General features: G+C 35.6%; 1 protein-coding gene across 1 annotated transcript in view; it reads right to left on the bottom strand.

Annotated features, from left to right (window-relative positions):
* Positions 1–22,546, bottom strand: part of MEOX2 (mesenchyme homeobox 2) — a 55,975-nt gene that overhangs the window by 8,188 nt on the left and 25,241 nt on the right. The window contains exon 2 of the mRNA XM_013183422.3: positions 5,701–5,873. Within this exon, the coding sequence (XP_013038876.1) occupies positions 5,701–5,873 (173 nt within the window). The remainder of the gene's footprint in view (positions 1–5,700; positions 5,874–22,546) is intronic.

Consider the following 22,546-nt stretch of genomic DNA (forward strand, 5'->3'; position numbering starts at 1 on the left):
GAATGGGTGAAAAAACAAGCCACATTTTCCTTAGACTTGTGTTTAAGAAAGGGTTGGGTTAGGGGACAGCAGTCTTTCTTTGTAAAAGTAGCCATATGAGCTGCTGATATTTCTGTCTATATCACATACATTGCTTGGCAGAAACAGAGGTTTCTCCCCACTCAGAACCTCATGCGGTTTCTCTGCAGGTGTAGGGTCCATTCACAAGTAACAGCTTGAGGCACTTGGATCTTTGCACATGGAATTGCCTGTTTGAATTCAATCAATACTGCAACAGTAAGTATGCTGTTTGAAGTTTTGCCATGTACTTTTTTTTTTTTTTAAGAATTACCATACAAATCAAAATTATGCACAAGATATAATTATGTTTGCGAGTAGCATTCTTTCCTAACAAAGAACAAACTGAGTTAGCACAGTAACTTTTACTGCTGGTTTTTATATTGCTCAAGACAAATACAAAGGTATTACTGAGTTTTATTTTATTAAGTGTTACTCTTAACAAAGAGTGTTACTCTTTGTTTAAACAAACAATCCAAAGGATTTCAAGCTACTCAGGCTCATTAGTATAGTGCATATAGAGAGTGCTTAACAAGTGGAAGCTTGGAATGAGCAGCTGCCTTTCAGAGAGGATTTGACAGCAAAATCAATCAGACAGATATGGTCAACTATGTTATATCAACCTACACTTTCATTTTGTTTGAAAATACACAGGGAATAATTTCACCACCTAACCTTAGAAATCCAACTTCCTAAACTGGGAAGTTAGGCATGCCATGGAGAGATGTTCATAGAGAGACATGGACTCCTCCAGAGGTGGTTCAGAACAAATGGCCAATTGAGAGGCATTGAACTCTCTGGTGGAGCCTTTCTCACCCCAGTAACTATTATTTTATCACTCAAGTTCAGCGCCTAAAAAATGCTTTGACTGACCTCATCTGAGCTCTGCAATGCTGAAATGGATTTTAATCAAGTCACTTGTGATCCAAGATAACCTTTGTATGGGAAAAACCTTTCTAATGGAAAATTTCTCTTATGTTTATAATTGTAACTATTTAGTATTCCAATGTGTCTTATGGTTCCACTGCCCTAGGTAATCTATCAACATTGTCCAAAAGCATTTAAATAATAATGATACCTGCTTCTTGTTCTCATAGAAAGGGACATTAAAAGATTCTTCTTTTGTCACTCTATCCATGTTGTTATGACATATGTGGAAACCAAAAACAGATGCAAAAGCACTCTTCATTTTGACCAAATGTGTTCCTTGTCAATGCAAAATCAAAGGTTTCAGGCATTTTATAAATTATTGGTGGCTTCTGGGTGGATACTGGAAGTTAAAGTTAAGAAGAAACAAACCTTCGCATTGCCATCAGCAAAATTTAATCTGACTAGGTGGGATTTTCCGTTTATGTTGGCAAACAGAAGCATTACGTATTTGGACTGTTTATTCCGGTAACCTGAGCTAGCCTGCAGAACTGCAACATAGCTCTTTTGATTAGCTCCATGCAAAAAGATCTTGTGAGGTGGAAAGATCTCCTACTCTTTCTATATTTGGCAGGATCAACTCCATAAAAAAGTCTATTTTGCCACGCCTCTGATACCCCACTGCAGCTGCTTCCTCTCTTCATCCCACAGCGAGATATTAAAAAGTTTGGATGGAACCTTCTCCAAGTTTATCTGGATGTACAAAAAAGCCAAGAATGCACTTGTCAAGGTTACAAATATCTAGGGAGCTAGCGTAGTTTTTAGTCTAACTGGCTTTTGAAAATATAATAGAGGTCTGCTAGCTGAAAATTAACTGCCGGTTGAGCAGGGATTGTGAGTGCACTCTATAGGAGATGGAGCAGGAATTATAAGTACCTGTACTGCTGGAATTCTTACAGTACCTTAATAGAGCCATCCTACCACCAGATGTGCTTATAATGCTCTCAAAGTGCACTCTATATCTAGGCATTTGAGGCACTTACTTCATTTCATTCTCCTGTCTTGTAACTCAGGTTTCCTTTTTAGGGAGTGATAGGATTAATTCCTTTTCTTGATCCATATGCTGTGTGTGTGTTTTTGTTTTTGTTTTGTTTTGTTTTTTAATTATTATTTTTGTGAGATGGCCTTCTATGGGTCATTTATGTTTGAATTGATCTTGTAAGTTGTTTCAAGAGTCAAATGGAGCCTTACTTTGATGACTATAGAAAACTTTAATACCCTTATATAGCTTTTAATATGGTCAAACATATGTTTTTTCTACAGCTTGTTTAAATGCCAGAAAGGTAATTATGAAGTGTTAGTTGGTCGGTGCCTCTTTTAAACTGCAACATATGGTTGAAATTAGCACTACAGTCAAGAAGAAGATAGAGCTTTTTTGAGATAATAGGCTCCATGATTTCTCTCTCATCTTGGGAAATAACTGAAAGTTGTAACTTTAGGATGACCCAACAATACTTTCCTTTGATTCATTTTTGTTCCTCTGCCCTCTTAATAATATGATGGTTGTCATTAAATAAGAATTAAAATAAGAATAAAACAATAATGAAAACAGTTAAAAAAAAAATCAGAGAATCATAGAATATCCTGAGTTGGAAGGGACCCATAAAGATCATTGAGTCCAACTCCTGAATATGCTAGAATATGCATTTTGGTCTCAAACCTAATTTCTGAGGGGATATACTAGTTTGATGATGATTACTGCTATTTTATATCATTGTATGATCTGTCACAAGTTTCAGTTCTCTTTGTGCAAACTCGGTGTTTCATGAGAAATCAAGAAAGCTTGCAGCATAAATAGGTATAACAGCCTGTGATGAGACAGATATTATAACTACTCACAAGTTCAAAATTTTTGAAGAAAAGAACTACTGTCTACCAGTTACCATTTTTTGCAAAGCAGCCTTTGAGGTAAAAATAGGCTAGGGAAACTATTTCAGAAATAGTAATTCTCTTAAAAGGCTATGTCACTGAAGAGAGTGATTTGGGAAACCCCATCAACATATTTTAATTTAGTCATAATTATTTTTAGAGAACAGACTGTTTTCTTGTATATATATAAGATTGGTATCAAATCTGATCTCCTCAGCTGGAACAGCTAGTAAAAGAAAGTAATAACAGTAGTATGTAAACAAATAGGTACAGTTATTCCATTCAAGAATAATCATTCATTCTGCTAATGATGAAAAAGACAGGTCCTGCATATGAGTTCAGGTTTGCTGAAAAATAAAGAAATATTAGTCTGACAGCTGGTTTATACTGGAGGGGTGTTTTGGTTTGGTTATTTTATAAGTCACTGAAGCATTTCTATAAAACAAGTATGCAAAAAGATTCAAGCCTTTTGATTTACTGCATTAAGCTTTTGAAGACTGCCATATACCATGCTAACCCATGCCCAGTTCCATGCCTATTCACACTATTTTCCCATCAAAGCAAAGTATTTGATTTCAAAAAGAGACATTTCAAACTGACAACATTGGAAGTGACAACATGACTTGGCTCAGTGTGATTCAGAAACCGAAAACTATGCCCAGATTTTTCTCTCAATTTTCTTTTTGTTTTGGATTAACAATATAGTTTTTATGTTATCCTTTTTTTTTTTTTTTCTCTCAGAAATTTTATTGTGGCAAGATATGGAACTGGATAAATATTTTGCCTTTCATAAGTAAGGGTGACTTTAAGCAGGAAGACAGGAAGGAAGACAAAAAAGCAGGAAGGAAGGGAGTTATCTCTAGCAGCTCAGTTGTCATTCAGATAATCTGGGAAAGCAGCAAAGAATTAGATTAGATAATTAGATATACTAATTATAATTCCATAGAAATTATCACAACTGTCAACATAATGCATAGAACTGACATTACGTGACAGCCAGAAAACAGCATGTGCTCCCATAACTTAAATGAATTCTCCACACTTGTGTTGCATAGGCTGCCTTTTCTCCCCCAGAGACAATATTCAAATGCTTTTAATTTATCTGCTTCCTTTAAAATAGTCTCTTCATTTAGTTACACTACTCAACCTGACCAAAGAAAAAATAAAGAATTTATCAGGGAGAATAATTAAATTCCAGGCCAAATTCACCACTGCTAAAAATGGGGGTATGTTTTCTGAAGTCAGCTGACTGATTGGCATAAAATTGCACAGCAGATATTTTTAATTTTGTTGTTTCTCAGTTCTACAAAGCCTTTACCCTTTTCACTGAGATTAAAATTAATTCCTCCTCCCCTTAGCTGTCAAAATGAGGTGTGGAAGTTAACCTAATTGTCTAGGCTAACCTTACTCAGGTGGAACGAAAAAGAAAAAGGCAAAATTTGATCAGTTGATAAAAAATCATGTGCTTTATAAACATAAATATATCTAAGTAGATTAAAATGACCCAGTGGAACCTGGTAACATTTTCACGTCAAACAAGAAACTGCTGGTTTCTGCTTGATGAGTTGGAAGGGAAAGGATTTCTATAGAAACCTTCAGAGAAACTGTTGTTTCATTCACTTGTGTGACTGAATGAATGTTCATGTATAGAAAAGGATGGATTCTAACTGAGATGTCTATTTATATAAGATGCTAATGAAGCTCAAGGCAATTGATTTAAAAACTTCTTATATCTAGAGTTCACAAATCATGGTGTTATCATCAAACATGGTCAGCATAAGTATCTGCATATATAGTTCTTCTCCAGATATTCACCAAATATTATTATCACAATAGGGTGATCTGATGATTATGCACACATATATACATTGACATCTCTACTCAATGTCATCTTAACACTTTCCCTTGAATACATCATCAACTTACTCACTATCTTAAGCAATTCCTCAATCTATCATGGATTCTTGAAGACAGGAGGACCATCTATCTATGGGCAAAGGTCTTTCAACTTCAGTGATAAAACAGTACGTAACATTTCATCAGACTTGATGTGCTTGGGTCCAGTATTCTAAATGCTTTTAAAAAAAAAAAAAACATTTTTAAAATGCTTATATTGGTGTAATTACTATTTGAGATGTGACTTGACTACCCATTTAGTGTGTTGGGATGAGGTTCTGAAACACTCCGGTACATACTTAACATGAATATTTCCATTAGAAATCAATGTGACAACATGCATGATGAAACTTGAGCATGTGCAGAAGTGTTTCCCGGACTAGGGTTTGGTGAGCAGGAAACCAATAACAGTGATAAGAAATTCCATCATCTCCTCTGCTTTCACAGCACAGGGTAAGATAAAGTGGTTAAAAATGCTTGTATTCCAGTTTTGCTGGTGTTCCCATTCTTGCTGCCATCTGGAAACAGGATGTTCAGAAACTCTGGACAAATGGCAACTGCATATATTTAATAGACTAAAACAAGATGCTCATATTTGTTGCATGCAGGCAAAATGACTGCTTGCACATGCTGTACTTGGTCCTACCACTTTTTCAGCCACATTAGTGTGGACAGACTAGAAAAGATGTGCACCAGTTTAACAGATATATTATTTGTGCCTTTGTCTTCCATCTCTTTCTCCAAGATGAATCAAGTCTGTAGCTGGTAAATGTAAAAATAGAAAACACTTGCATAAAATATAATAGACGTGTATCTTTTTGGTATAAACATTCAATCTGATATATTGATATATTTATAATTAACATAAGAGCTCTGCTTTGAAAAGCTACTAACCACTAAATATAATAAATATTGATCAAGTATTTGAAGTTCATTATTTTGCATCAGTACCTGTCTTTCAGTGAGGTCAAGGTTTACTGCTATCTCATACCGCCTCAGCCTGGTCAAATAGTTATGATGAGCAAATTCTGCTTCTAGCTCTCTGATTTGTTCCTTGGTGAAAGCTGTCCTTTCCTTCCTGGGTTTACTGTTGACCTCTGACTTGTAGTTTCCTTCTTGGGAATCTGGAAAAAAAAAAAATGACATATTGAAATATTGAGAAGTGTATAGCTAAATAAGAAACAACCTCAAAGTTAACATGCCTGTCTTCCACATAAGTTAAATTCTTCAAACTTTCTTCTCAGAAACACACCTTTGCCTTTATACCTATGGATGCTTCCCTGTAAATCAGGAAAGCTTCAGTAATTGTGACAGACATGAACTGCTGCTTCCATTCATGCACATCAAACATTAGCTCTAAAACCTTGCAGTGTTTCATTTCCGTAATGGTTCTCTGTAGAAGTTCTGCAAAGCTTCAACTCTTTCCCATTTCTGGCAACTCTCAGTGCATCCAACCATTGCAGGATGTGTGTCTTTTGAGTATTGTTTTAATGAGTAATACTTTAAGAATTGCTAACTTCTATCATTTCACTGATACCTTAAGACAAAGCTCTCTTTTAAAGAATACACTTTAAGGTTTAGTCCTATCATGCCTTCAGTGAAAGAAAACAGACAAACCATAGGAAATTTGACAAGCATCAAAAAGAAAACAGTGAGTACATCCCATGTGGTAATGGGGGCCCATCTTATCCATGCCAAGGTGCAGGTAAGGAGGTTATACCATAGCCAATGTCAGTATAAGAAATTTCTTACTGTTACAGCTGATGACCAAAAAATACTTTTGGCCACAATCAAAGGAGCTTTTCTCAAATTTTCATAACCATCCTCCTGGTTCCTCAGAAAGAGGTGCATTCAGTCCTGAGCCAAGGTACTGAACTCAGTGACAGTCATTCAGTGGCTGTCAATGAAGTCTGTTTAAATAAAACAGATCAAACTGTGAAGAAAGAGAGGGAGGGAGAGAAAGAAGAGAAAGAAGAGAAAGAAGAGAAAGAAGAGAAAGAAGAGAAAGAAGAGAAAGAAGAGAAAGAAGAGAGAGAGAGAGAGAGAAAGAAAGAAAGAAAGAAAGAAAGAGAAAGGAAGAAAAAGAAAGAAAGAAGAGAGAGAGAGAAAGAAAGAAAAAGAAAGAAAAAGAAAGAGAAAGAGAGAAAGAGAAAGAAAGGAAGGAAGAAGAAAGAAGAAAGGAAGGAAGGAAGGAAGGAAGGAAGGAAGGAAGGAAGGAAGGAAGGAAGGAAGGAAGGAAGGAAGGAAGGAAGGAAGGAAGGAAGGAAGGAAGGAAGGAAGGAAGGAAGAAAAAGAAAGAAAGAAGAGAGAGAGAGAAAGAAATCGAAAGAAAGAGAAAGAGAGAAAGAGAGAGAGAAAGAGAGAAAGAGAGAAAGAGAGAAGGAAGAAGGAAGGAAGGAAGGAAGGAAGGAAGGAAGGAAGGAAGGAAGGAAGGAAGGAAGGAAGGAAGGAAGGAAGGAAGGAAGGAAGGAAGGAAGGAAAAGGAAAGAAGGAAGGAAGGAAGGAAGGAAGGAAGGAAGGAAGGAAGGAAGGAAGGAAGGAAGGAAGGAAGGAAGGAAGGAAGGAAGGAAGGAAGGAAGGAAGGGAAAGAAGAAAGGAAGGGAAAGAAGAAAGAAGAAAGAAAGAAGAAAGAAAGAAGAAAGAAAGAAGAAAGAAAGAAGAAAGAAAGAAGAAAGAAAGAAAGAAAGAAAGAGAAAGAAAGAGAAAGAAAGAGAAAGAAAGAAAAGAAAGAGAAAGAAAGAAAGAAAGAAAGAAAGAAAGAAAGAAAGAAAGAAAGAAAGAAAGAAAGAAAGAAAGAAAGAAAGAAAGAAAGAAAGAAAGAAAGAAAGGAAAAGAGAGGGAGAAATGGGGGGGGAGGGAGAGAGAGAAGAAGAGGGAGGGAGAGGGAGGGAGAGAGAGAATTGGAGCAGAATTGGACATTTATAAGTTTGGGAATGATACAACACCTATAAATCCAAAATTAACAGGAGATCAGTAGGAGTATCATTAGTCAAATTCTGGCTTCAAGAACCATCTTAAAAATGTCTCATATAAATTCACACTTCAGCTGCTGACTTAAATAGAAACCTGCATCAACATCCAAAAGAACAGGCCCATAAGAAATCACTCCCTGGGACTCTGTGTCAGATGAATCATCAACATGCCTGAGACTGTCCAACTGGCCAGTGAACCTAGTTTCAAAATTACGGTCAATTATCTACATTTTATAAAAGTATAAAAAATGTTTTCACTTTTTATCCTTTTTATCAGTTACTTTGTAGTGCGGATGGGAACTTTTTTTTTCTTTTGGTCAGGAGAATTGCTGATGCTTGACTCAGTGCTAAAGTCACTAATTTATGACATTTTAAAGCTCATGGATTCAAATCACCAAGACTCTTAACTTCTGCTGACATGACACAGAACTCTGCTTTGTACGTGTGATGTAATGCTGGTGTGTATACTGAGGACATCCACAAAAGTGGCTGTATGGGTAGGGGATGTGTTTGGCCCCAGCCACAGTCAGACTTCTGTTGGAAGAACCCCATTAGACAGCACACACATCAGCAGTGTGGAGACAAGGTCTGTTATCTATACTCGACATAGAGAATTTGATAGATCAAAATCACCTTAAACCTAGTTCTTTTATACTAGTTGGCAAACTAGACACTGTAACTTCTGTCTGCATTTTTCAGTTGCAGGAAGATACACGTACCTTTTCTTCCCCAAAATTTCCCATTCTACAACCTTGTCATATGCCTGTGCAGGTCCAAATACTATATAGATGACCCAAACTTAAATTCTTATGCCTCTATTTCAGCTTTCCAATGAATCACTGAAAAGAGATACCTAAACCATTTTTTTAGCATCCTGATTTACTGTTCCTTATACCACCAGAGATGTGTTTCATACATGTTTGAAAGCAGGTGGGTGTGCATGTTGCTTACCTACTGTACAACACAAAAATGTATTTCATGCAAGTCATTGCTGAAGACCTCTTTGCACCCTTGATAAACCTGGGCCAGTGTGAGGCCATGAGGCAAGCAGTCTTCCCATATCCATAATTGCAAGAAAGATCCATGACAGTTTTCCATGCTGGAGGCTGTGACCTTAAATAAAAGTAATGCACTTACAGATGACACTGACACCATAAAGAAATTTCAATATTACAAATAAAGACATAAATCAGGAAATGAAACAGAAAGTGGGGTTAGGTGTTTAAAAGCTTGGTAGCCAATGCTGTAGTGAATAGTCAAAGGCAAAAACTTTGGGAGTACCCATCCAGACATCTCTCAGGAGAATCTCAATTTCTATAAGTGTCTGAGACTTGTAATGCAATCACTTTTTCTGAAGGCAGATGACTGTACAGCCAGTAAAGCTATAATGAGCCATGTCATCTTTCAGGCTAATGTCCAAAAGGTTCTGAGTTCCCAACTTATAAATGCCATCAGAATTTAAATTCCAGGTTCCTGGGCTACTAATATAAGGAGAAAGAAATGTAACTGCTAGAGTAGCAATTGTTCTTCATGTTTGCCAGCACAGAGGATTCAGCACTGCTAGAAGTGTTAGCCCACACAGATTCTGTGTGAATATAAGCACGCTTGAACAACTGGTTATTAAGACATTCCTGCCATTGCTGCATGCTACCTTTAAGAAAATGTCAGATTGTTAATGCCTGGCAGCCACAGTTCTGTCAGCAGTATGATTTCATCACCAGACTGACACAGTGGCAAAGTTTCAGGATTTTTGTGTGGGGGTGTTTTATTGATTGTTTGTTTGTTTTGTTTTGTTTTGTTTTTTGGTGCATGACATTGAATGCATTTGCCACACTGCTTGCTGTTTGCAGACATATGCCTGCTGAGGCAGATCCCAGCCAGTGTGCTGAATGTCTGTGACTGCACACAAATCCCTAAATGATTTTTCCCTTTGTCACACATACCTGTCTGGGCTGTCAAGGCCTGCTTCACATTTCCTTCATCATAGAGCAGGTTAAACAACATATTATGGGGAACTTGACAAGAGCCTACACTTGCTCACCTCTCCAAACAGCAAAATATTCATATTTATACTACTTTAGATGTGTTTGGTCTGCAGTAGCGTTGAATTCAGACAAATTCAGTGCCAGGGCCACTACAGCTACTGATAGCCTTCGTGACTTAGTGTGCCCACACCATTGTTTTTAGGTGATGGAACTGCAAGTTTAGTTCTTAAAGCTCATTGCTGTAGTCACACTGAGTCATCATACAATATATGGAAGAGCTCAGTCATGAATTGATTTTTTTTTTCATCGTTCAGTGTTGATTTTTACTCTCTTTGAGTCACTATAAATGCTGAGAATTTAGGATGTTTTTATAATTTGGCTGTAACAAAGTTAGAAATCAAAGTCTCTTCAACCACATTGTTAATAATATCTTTAACGAATCAGATTTTTGTAAGAAATATATGCAAGCACAATAAAAAATGTTAAACTGTGATTATTTTCATTTCTATAAGCATACATACTTGAAATCTTGTAATTGTCAAGATACTCTGAAAAAAACGTTATACTCAAAAATAGCTGAAAGCAACATTGGAGAGGTAAACAGAAACCTGAAGCAACGATGACTCTCCCTCACAGTACTGAGGTTCACACAACAGAATGAATGGAATCCTTGGCAATCTGTTTCAAAAAAGGCCTGGCCAGCAAGACAATGGTATTTTGCTTAATGCACTTGAGATATTGAAAATGTATCTAAAAAGACACTTAGATTGTTTTCAGTTAGGTGAATGCCAGTTAGGAACTCTTGCTGTCATCTGATTTTCTCTGTTGCAGTGTTACTGTGGTTCATGTGCAGATTTCCTTTTATTTCCCATTGACAACATGCTACCCAGTAATTTCTAGAAATGTTACTGCCCTAAATTTTGGTTGTTTTAACTTTCAAACCAGTAAATTGAGTTATTTTGTTTGCTTCTTTTTAATAGTCTCTGTAGAACTAGGACTGGGAGCTCCCATCTCTTTCTGACCTTCGGTCTCTGTTCACATCACCTGACTAGTTTCTCTTCAGTAGAAAATGGGTGGGAGACTTGGAAGAGATTTTTGGCAGAACTAATGTCAGCTCACATCTGTTTTGCAGCTGCTGCAACTAGGGAAAGAAAAACGCCCCAGAAACCTTCATTTTCTTCTACTGGCTACATCTTATGCCAAATGGTAGGTGTAGAGGCAAAGAACAAAGCCTGTAGGGATCTAAGTTACACTCCTTGCCTCTCAAAAGGCACACATAAAATATATACAGATGGTACAAACCACTTGATGAAAAATACAGCAATCTATATTATCTGTCTTCTGCTTTATCCCAGATGAATTCTGGCACACTCTCACAAGACATAGCTTACATGCAGGTATTAGTACCTTATCAGTCTCTTTTTGCAAACCTTTGTTCTTTGGATGTCAAGTAATGTAGGCAGTTAAACATGGCTTTGAGGTATGCAGGTCATACCACTTTCTCATAGCTGTTCTTATTAGTTTTCAAAAACTCTTTAATATCCCCTGTTGGACAAAAATGCCTGTTGATAACTGGTATAGAAGGTACCATTTAGAAAGTCATTCAAACTTTAAAATGACTGTATAAAAGACATAATGATTTTGGAAGCTTAGATTTTTTACTAAGCTTAGCAGCAGCTCAAAAATTATTACAAATATCTATATATATGTATGCATATCGTTACTAATTGTGCTAGTCCACACTCTCAAAAGTTACTTCTCCTTTACTCAAAGGAACAGATTGCTGTTTATCCCAACATTTGTATTGTCCTATCAGAGTTCCCATTTCCTTCATTCTACATCACTGAGAGATGAAGCATACCAAGCAAGCATAGCATCTGAGTGTGGAACAGAAAAAGTGGACCTTTTGGCATTTTCGCTTTTGATACATGCCTATGGGAAGAAAGGCCGGCTCACAGAATAAGGAAAAATACTGATTAGAACATCAGTGATACAAAGAACCTCTGCTAACTGAGTAGGGTCAGAATCAGGTGTAGAATTTGCAAGAAGCACCTGCTATTTTTTTTCCTTTATCAGTTCAACAGTTGACATACCTTCATTTCTCAGACAGAAATTCTCTCAGTTAATACGTGTAATGTAAGATTCCAGACAAAAAAAAAAAAAATTCAAAGAATAAGATTGCTAGGGTTCCATTAGCTGTTGCTGACGGTTTCCAGATCCTGATATTTGTACTGAGAGTGAGCGGTGACAGCAAACACTAATAATTTGTGACAAAAAGGCCATCAGAATTTCACCCCTAGAACTGTTATTCAATATCCAGTCTCCCAACTTTCATTCACATTTTCCAACACTTATTCTCAGAAAGTCAATAACATGAACTACCTATTTCTACATTTATATCACTATAAAGTTATAGCAAAAATGGATAAATTAGATGTTCTTAAATGCGTAGCTTCCTATAAACAATGCTCAAGTGTTTGCGTAAACAACTACTGCAAAATTTAATTTATTTACTTTATTTTTTTTATTTCTTTACTTTAAAATGAAGGAATTTATTCAAAGAAATCAAGGTGAAAAGCTTCTGCTTCTGAGTATCTTAGTACGTCTGAGTGCATTTCTTTCAAACTTAATTCCTCTACATTTGTTTAAATCACTGACATGTAAACAAAGAGCTTCTAAACATCAGTAAGACACAACAGTGGTATGTGACTAAATGCCAAAGGCTTTTTTTTTTTTTTTTCCTTTAACATATTTGCAATATGAACTTAGGGAAAAACTACTTTAGTATCTGGGCAATAATCTAGCAAAATATCATTAATTTGAAATACACTTATGAACAAAATAAGCAACTTTGTGTTGCTACATTTGCAAAGGGATATTAAAGAGAGGAAAAAAATACTTTTTAATGGTAGGAAAGTACTTATATACAGCTGAATTACCTGATCTGATTGTTTCTGATACTTTATAGTCAACTATACTTTCTGACAAAATGAAATAGTTCAGTGAGATACAAGCAAGGAGTTGGCATAAAGGTCCCCATATGGTTCTTATTATTTTGCCCACAACTACATGTGAGAACAAGATTTACCCAGAAGTGGTCAGTTTCAAACATTTTTGACATTTAATAGATAATGCTAAGCAGTTTTTCCATTACATTTTTTTTCTAAATTTTCTGTTCAAAGTTGCTCAGACTTAATACGTAAACTTACTCTGTGTTTAAAACACTGCCCACTGCTTTCCAGCATCCTTGGAAGGTTTTACGCAGTTAAAAGTGCAGTTCCAAATTGCTGAACATAGTCAATTAGAGTGTCTCTTGAGAATTTCTGGAGGTGAAACTCACTAAACATATTTAGAGAATCTCTTCTGAAAACTGGTATGAACACCATCTTCATTTCCATAATTCACAACCCTGCATGTGCAAATGGCACAGTAGCACAAGTATGATGTCAAAATTACATGAAGCTTTCTTTCCATTCTAATGAAAGCAAACTTTTGTTTGCTTATTGAATTAATGCTTTCTTAACCCAGTCTGTGACAATTCACAACTTAAAACAGCCTTATATTCACTCCCCCCAAAAATACGAACTGGCATAGCAAAACCTGTCGGTATTCTAAAACACTCTATATACCGTTCTAAAACATTACCTACGAGTTGTTGCTGCCAACCTCTCTTGTTACTGCTTCCTGAAACTACAATTCCAGGAATTATGCTACAGTACTGGAAACACTGATTCACGACACTATGATAGCTAATGCTATAGATTCTTGAAGATACCTATGGTGGAAATGATGTACTTATGACAGGTCATATGATCCATTTAACTATATACATGTTATTTATTATTTCAACCTTGCAAATATGGAAGCCAAAATATGAATTCTCCCATACTGCTACACCTTAGTAGATCTTCATGTGGAAAACGCTCAATACCAAAAGTTTTATAATTACAGCTTAGATTTACTTAGATTAGTAAAAGAGACTTGAAAGATATTTTAAAAATTTGTCTAAAAAGTCAATACAGCATTTCCCTTACAGAAACCTTACAGGTTGCATTTCAAAAGGACTTTTTCCAGTGGGACTTCCAACTCCCATTTGGAGTTCTGGAGACACATCTCTTACATGCAGCATTGGATACACAAGAAGATTGTTTGCCTATTTTCAGGATCATTTTTTTTAATTAGCTTCCATGCTGAAGAGTTTCATTAAATGAAGGTGGAAGCCACCACCAACATTTACCCACTGAGCAGTGAGTCCTCCTGAGAAAGAGTAGCTTACAGATATAAAACAAGAAATTTTCCACAGAGAATCCTCTAAGAAAGACGACTAAGTGGAGAAAACGGTATTTGAGATAGAAGCTCATGTAATCTTCTTTCCCTTGTGTCTCACCTACTAGACATCTCCCAAAGAGGCTCTTTCCTATCCAAAGGAAGAAAAATAAAAGTGAAGAGCAATCACCCCTCCTCCCCATCCCCCAAACACTGTGTGTGCCTCAGTCATCAGCACTGGTCTGTTGAAAGCCCCCCCCTTGGCAGCAGCTGTACCTTTTCTAAAGGAGGCATTAAAATACTCCTCTGGGCCCTACTTTATTGTATAAAAAATACTTAGGAAAACAGATTTTTCCTGTGAAAATGGTACATGAAATATCTAAAGCACTACAAACTTTAGAGAAGTGTCTACTTAAGAAAAGAGCATATAACACACAGAACTTATTCATATAATCACCTCTCAACAAGTCTTATCTCCCTAAAACACTGAGTTGCTGTTTTCATTTTAGCTTTGTGAAGCAGGGAAAACACTATGTTGCCAAAAATCCTGGAGCAGCTACCAGAATTTTGAAACTCAGGTTTAAAAAAGGCCATTTTTAATTCCTGTATGAAACAAAATTAAAATAAAATAAAATAAAATAAAATAAAATAAAATAAAATAAAATAAAATAAATAATGCACTCTGAATGTTTTAATCATTTTGACCAGTAAATTTTTGGCACAGATTCTTTCTAACAAGTAGGTGTACATCTGTCTCTTTGTCACAGTTAAAATATAGCTGAGGTTGTTCCACATAGAATTAATTTCATTGTCATAAAATACCAAATATTTAGCTTAAGATACTGTCAGCAGCAACAGTCTAGGTGAGGCTAGAGAGTGGAAAATTATGTTGCAGTGATCTGCTGCTAAGAAATATACACAAATATTATAGTAGTATGTATCTTGTATGTGCTATCTGGAATTTAAATATCATGAAAATAGCTGTGCTTTTTTTTTGTTTTCTTTTTTGTTTGTTTGTTTTGTGTGTTTGTGTGTGTTTGTTTGTTTTCTCTGCAAAGTTAGACTGACAGTCTTATTATTAAGAATCCAAAGTGCAGTTTGGAAGAGAACATATGTTGAGCAATGCATTTTAGAGACCTTGATTCTAAATTATCTTCGTTATATAAATGTCCATTAGTTTTATATATTTTCAAATCTAACTTGAAAGTCCCTTGCATTTAAAGCAGCACTACATTCCACTGCAAGACTAGGAATGTCTGCTTCCCGAATGGCAGTCAGCCATTCACTGTGAATTTCCAAGTACCATTCTAATTAAAAATTCACTGTTGTATTTCATCCATAGGCAATCAGACTTTTTTTTTTTTTTAACATGCAGTGACTATAGTAACCTTATCCAAGATTTGCTGAAATCAAGTTGCATTTTCCAGACTTCAGCGAGTGTAAAGTCTGTTGCTCTTTCCTCCTTAGCTATATAGGTGTTATATATAGATAATACCATTGCCCACACTCCTCATATACAAGACATTAAAGAAAAATAAGGCAATATCTATAGTAATATTGGTAGGTCTTGTAACAGACCATGTTACAAGTTGTGGCACAATGGAGCAAATGGCCTAGAAATGAGCGTGCCATCTGGGCCAATTTCTAAGTCTAGGCCACATTCTTCCCCAAATTACAATGGATCAAGACTGGTGCAAACTCAAAAATACCAGTGGAATCACTTCTCCATTACCAGAGTGTCAGAGCTGATTTTGATCCCATTATACATCCCAGTTTACTTTGTGTGTGATCATGATAGGTTTTGAGCTGATTAAAGAAAGGTATTTTCTTAGGCTCCTATGTATATATATTCTCAAAATATATATGTAGAACTCAGAGTTGAAATCTTGCTGACTTCTAAGTTTGCTTTTAAAAAAAAAAAAAAAAAGTTTGTACCTAAGCCAGAGAATCCAGGCTTTTAGTTTTCCATACTTAGCAATAAAAGTTGAAACACTTACAAAACTTTAATACAGTTGGAGTTTCTTTAGAGCTCTGTATTACCTTACTTACCCATCTTTCCAAAGCAGGTCTTCAGGATACAGTTACACAAAGGAAAATATAAATGGGTACCAACACTTCTACTTTAACTCTTTCTAAGTATTATTTTATTCCTATGCTAATAAGAGTTATTCCTATGCTACAGGAAACAAGAAGCCATTTCACAGTGGTATTTTTGAGCGCAGTTCTTCCACGTGTGCTACACTTGCTTGCTTTTTTTTTTTTTTTTTTTCATCATGGAACAGATTTCTCTGGGACTCCTTAATGATGCAGTGAAAATTTTATATATGTTGAGCATGTGACAGAAAGAAACAGTGTCTGGAGAAAATCTAACATCCAATATTTCTACTTAATCCTATGTTAGAATGTCCTTTCTCTTTTCTTTTTATTTTTCAATCAGTCTGCCTGAAGTGTTTTATCACTTTTTAAAAACTGTCCTTTTGAAAAAAACATATCTGGCCTCTGCAAAGTCTGCAGCACCTTACAGAATCGCAGGATCATAAATCATTATCCGTCTCAGTCTTAACGTGAGTCCAAGTCCTCACAAGGAATAGCATGTGGTTCTTCTCTGCCTTACTGACTGCAGTTGATGTACATGGATCAATTCATGTGGCATAACTGCATCTAGTGTAAGGCACAAATGTAATCCCTGCCTGGTTCTTTAAGAAATACCAGAGATTTCTGTGCAAACACATATGCCTGCATATGTTTTAGTGACATGTTTTGTAAATCTTATTATCCCTGAGAAAGCATTAAAATGAAGCCAACAGCCCCAATTGTGCTCATAACATATCTTAGTAGATATTCAGACTTTCTTTTTTTCTTTTTCTTTTTCTTTTTTTTTTTTTTAAACAGAAAAACACATGTACTCTTATACCAACAAAGGTTGACTGTTATGGCTGTATTCTACTATTCCATTCAAGGTTTACTTTACAACATTATGCTGAGGTATAACTCTAAATATAAAAACGGAAAAACAGTGGAAAGTACTTTCACACATGCAATTAAATGGAATTACCTATCTTTCAGGGGAAACCAAAATAAGAGGGGTTATAAAATAGATTTTTTCAGATGTTCAAATTAATTATACTATTGGCTTTCAGAACAGCCATGAAAGTTTTTGTTTTTTACTTAGAAGTATTACTATCTGTTAATGTTAGATAGAAAATCTCCTAATGACCACTTTAGAAATCCTTACTATCAGCTGTTTTTGACTTAAAAGATCTCCTAGTTAGCTGCAGGCCATGTTTTCCTTTCTTTGTGTCTTCTCAAATGATTATCGTAAAAGGCAGGATCCATTAAAAAAATAATAATAATAAAAAAGGATTTGTCATGTTTGAAGCTAATACAACTTCCTTTTTAAAACTCTAGCATAATTGTTAAAAAATGGAAAAACAATCACATAACTAAACAACAATAACAAAACTTCTGTAAAGAATATATTGGGTAAATGAAATAAAACTGTAAAAGAAAGAAAATTAACAATAGATCAGGTTCTGCTAAATCTATTTTACTATTAATTTTACAGCCTAGGGGAGGTGCTTTTTGTTGTTGTTGTTGTTTGTTTGTTTGTTTTGATGAATAAATGTTCTTAATTACTAAGAATCAAACTGGATGTACAGTTAAAGTTTATGACTCACAATGGAAAGCTTTGGCAGGGTGCAAACAAAACAACAAAAAAACACCTTTAACTTTGATGTGAGCAAGAGATGCAATATAATTGTCTGGAGTACTTCCTATGATTTTCAGGTTACAGTGCAAGAATATATTTGCTATATATCTAAGAAGGGAGGTCACTTTGACTACGGGTTCAAGTATAACTTTTGAGATTGCAAATTTTAGGACGTACTTTTACTGTCCCCTTTTAAAGGTTTGATACTCTTAGGCCATAGTTAAAGTAACTAAGAGGTCTACAATTCCGTTAAACATCTGAAATGGACGGTCATTTCCAAAGTAGTTGATATTCCTTATATAGTCTTAATTTTTCATTTGGAAAGAGAAAGCACAGTAATAAGGGTCTGATTTTGCAAACTTTTCAGTGTGTACATGAAGTTTCTGCAGAATCAGGTCTCAAGTGAGTACTTTGAGAACAGTTATATATAGGGAAAAAAAAAAAAAAGGAAAAAGAAAAGAAAAGAATCCCCCAAAACCCAAGGGTATCCAATAATTAGACCACAAGTCTACAGTACATTAGTCAAATCAAAAGGTCATTTTGTCCCCAGCTTCATTTCCAACTACTTTTCAGTAATGGAAAGTCTTTCTGTGGTCACTATGCTAATACAAAAGTAGAAACTTTTATTTTCCCAAATAAGAGAGGCCATTTGGCACGCAAATGTTAAATAGTATGTCCTGACTCTTCCATCATTCATCTCATACAACTTACTACATCTAAGCTGGAGAAGAAAGGCCTTCCTGGCAATGTGCTAGTGAAAGAGTCTGACAGTGCATGTCAAAGCATAGTAAATCCTGTATATGTTTTACAATTCTGGACAGTGTTTGTTTTACTCTTTTAAACAGAGTTCATTTGAAATACCTATCTCTACTGGGATATGAAAGCTAAGAAACATTTATTGCAATTGAAGATACAGGTTGGGTAGCTATAACTTTTTTCTTGGTCCTAAAAGTTGCAAATCTGGAAACAAATACAAAGGTTATTTAATTCTTCTGTAAAATAACCCACATCAGTCCCCACATTCTGAGGTTTTGACAGCCCAGCATATATACCATATCACTAAACCAATGTGTGGCCTTTGTGCAACACTGAACATTTTATTTGCCACTGCTAATGGGGTGAGGTAGGAGAGATAGAAAAATCACCTCTTTGAGCCTCAAAAAAATGCCTCCTGAACTCCGGTTTGGCAGCTTGGGCAAAGAGTATGTAGAAGCTCTGAAATGGAAAAAATTCAATGGGAATATTAAGAAGTGGAATAAAGGCCTGTAGCTTTCCAACAAAATGAGTTATAGCAGTTCAGTGTGAGATCTGGGGTGATACTCTACTCAACATAAACCTTCATCCAATCTAATTTTAAACTATTCCAGTCACTAAGTTTCAGCCCAATTAATATAATTGCCTATTATATATATATATATACATATACACATATATATATAAATCTAGGTTATCTTATTTTAAAATTGCACAGCTTTGACAATCTTTAGTGCCAAGAAAGAAGCTTTTCCAGTCTTTTTTATCCATTGATAACCACCAGAATGTAGGCCTCTCATGCTCCTGCTCAGGATCTTGAGGCAAAGGGGAAGCCTGTGGCTGAGGGACTGTTTGCTTAGCACAGCCATCCATACTGTGACAAAGGTGTCAAAAGGAGGATAGAAAGGTAAGCATTGAACAACCTTAATCCCTCCCCTACCCACTCTTCAGCAACACGTTACTTTTAGGATTTGTCTGCTTGCTGCCTGGTTATTTAAAATGTGCAACTAGCATGTATTGCATCTCCCTTCCTTACTCCTGTCCCTAGTGACTCCTGTAAGTAGAATAAATGTCACTAGGGCTTGAATTTTAGATGTTAGACTGAGCATGCTCTGCTACAGCACAGTCCTATCAAAATGCTACTTGTTGAATAACTGCCCTGGGTTGTTTTACATGTTGCAATGTTTTCCAGAGGATTTATAGGCCTCTAGGGCACTGAATACATGGAGCAACAGCTTCTTTTGCAGATTTAAACATGGGTTTGAGTAAATAGTTAATTTATACTGCTGTTACAGAATTTGGCTGGTGTTCCTGGTCATAAACAAGCTTTCTCTATCTTTCCAAACAAAAACAAAAACTGGATATTGACTTTCTCTATCATCCAAAACCTCTGCTTTCTTCTTAAGCAAAATAGGACACAGTTCATTTCACAAATCTGAGACAAAACTCAAAAGGAAAGAAGCTAAAATGTTGGTCTTTTAGGGTTATGACTATGCTGCACTAATATAAAAGATTAAAAAACATAACATTCTGATATATCTGATGTTTTTATGCAAGACTGCCATGTTTCCACTAAAGAGCAAAAAGACAGCTACTGTTTAACTGAAGAAACTGATGGAAAATCCTCATTACTATATAAACAGTGGTTTAGGCATAAAAAGTGTTTAGTTTATGCATCTGTGCATTTAGCTGAACACTAAGATTTATCTAAACACAATTTGGTGCCTTCCTATTCTCATATATTTTCACTTTCTTTTTGAAAGCAGGAAATCTGTGTCTTCTCATGCCTCAAAATGTAAAACAACAACAACAAAAATTAATGATTTTTGTATCATGTGCTTTACCTAACCCACCAGAGAATCCCAGTACATTGCTTCCAGTGTTGTGGTTTCCCTCTAAAGTCTGTCTTTCTTTTCTTTTTTTTTTTAACCTTCTTTCCAAGAGAGACTTTGGTCTACCATTCTACCACCATCCTAAAAGACCTCATTGGTTACATCACCTAATTATTCTACTTTGGGATTAGACAATTTGCTTATTGGGTGTTCTGTCACTGAGCTGCTTATCCAGACCTAAAGCTGAAGAAAAAATCTCAAAGTCATGTAATTATAACAGAAAGTTGTCATTTTAGTTCCCTTAGATTTCAAGTCACATCAATAAAAATGTATACACAAACCAGTTTTTGACTGATGGTTTCCACTTCTGGTTCCACAGATATCACCTCTTCCAAGTTGACCTAGTCCCTGTTAAAAATCTCAGTATCAGCCCCTTCCCTCTTCCTTCACTTTCATTACATAAGCCCTTCAAGTCCATCAAAGAATAAAAATTGTCTTGCAATAACTCTCATGCAAACCAACCTTTAGTTTTGTGGACAAGATGAGATGTTGATAAGACAAGGCTGAGAATATCAAAAAATCACTGGTCATTCCTTCTTGGACTGCTTCAATGGTGATCACATAGAAGCTGAGACTATGCATCATCCTTCAACATATTAATAAGCATTAATTCACCTCTATGTTTGTCTTCACATGCAAGACAAATGGGATTACTTGTGTGGATGGTGCCCTGTTCCTAAACAGGACCTGCCTCCAAAAGCCACTGAAGAAAGCCACACTTGCTTTTGTGTATCTGAATAAGTTAAAAATGTCTTTTAATCGGATAAGAACTAATTCTGATCTGTTTTTATTTACTTTGTTTTAACTTACACTGAGAGTTAATAGGAGCCTATTTCTGATTGTTTACTACTGATTTAAATTATTCATCATTAATTCTGAGAGGAGAGACACTATCAGGACCCTAATGCATGACTTTATTAAATCTTCAAAGGAAAAAAACAAATAAATAAATAATTTTAAATAATACTACTTGGAAAAGGCTAAACTTTCATCAACTACTGAAGAATAACTGACTTGTCTAAGTAGGCTAATTTCGTAGCTAAAAGGACATTATTTGGTTCATAAAATGTAGAGAGACCAGAAGCTCTTTCCTTGAATAAAGACGTATACATAAATAGAATATGACAGAGAAGCTTCCAAGCACATTATTCTTCAGTATTGGTGTAACAGTGCTGCTTAAAGGGCCCTTCTCAGTGTATGAGACATGGCATACTAACAAATGAAAGTCCATGCTCCCAAGGGCTGACAATATATCAAATATGCTGCGGTTCCCTTCTTTGTGAGATTAATAAACAAGTGTACATGCTGCTCACTGCATGCCAGCTATCACCACCATGAGTACTATAACCAGAGCAGGTTTTAAGGAAACCTGTGGGAAAACCTCATTGTTGCTACATCCTTCAACTTAATCTCCCAATTCACCTAACTGTAAACAGCAGTTGTTACCTTGAACAAGACTTCAATCCTTATTTAAGTAATGTGTGATAGGAACTGGCCAAATTTACACAGATTGCTTATTGTTTTACATACAAATAGTATGGAATTTCACTTTTTAAAAACAGATCTGGGTAAAAATGAAGATATGGAGGAGTCACACTCCTGTGCATCCTCCATAGTCAATGCTATGCAGACATGGTATTAGGACAATGTTCAGGTCTCTTCTCACTGAGATACAACTGTAGAAGAAATGAAAATGCAGACTGTTTTTCTGAGTCAAAATTGTCTTCTTAAGTGGTGCTATTCTGAAATTCCTTAGAGTATGCTTACACAAAGTAATAAAAATAAAAAAATATGATTTATCTCAAAGGCTGCAGTAATTGAAATAATCATATTAAAAGGTCAAAATATACAGTGTCCTCAGACTTCTTTGTAGCAAAAGGCGAAGGATAAGAAACATGCCAGGGTCTAAAGCAAGAAGGAAAGAACAATTGCAACATGAAAATGTATATACAGTTCTCAGAAAAACATCGTAGACCTTCATGAGAAGGTGAGCAAACTCCTCATGAGAGTTGTCAAGAGATACTCAGGTCCACTGAGACCTGTTAACAGTATTTACATGGTAAATACTTTAGATACCAAATGAATAATTTTCATATGCTTTAATATCTGAAAACATGAGTCTCTGTGGGTATAAATGAGCATATCTTCTACATGACGAATTGCAATGTGGCTATGAGCTATTCAATTTATAACTGAAATGTTAAACACATTAAGACATCT

The sequence above is a fragment of the Anser cygnoides genome, chromosome 2, assembly GCF_040182565.1.
Source record: "Anser cygnoides isolate HZ-2024a breed goose chromosome 2, Taihu_goose_T2T_genome, whole genome shotgun sequence".
NCBI lineage: Eukaryota > Metazoa > Chordata > Aves > Anseriformes > Anatidae > Anser > Anser cygnoides.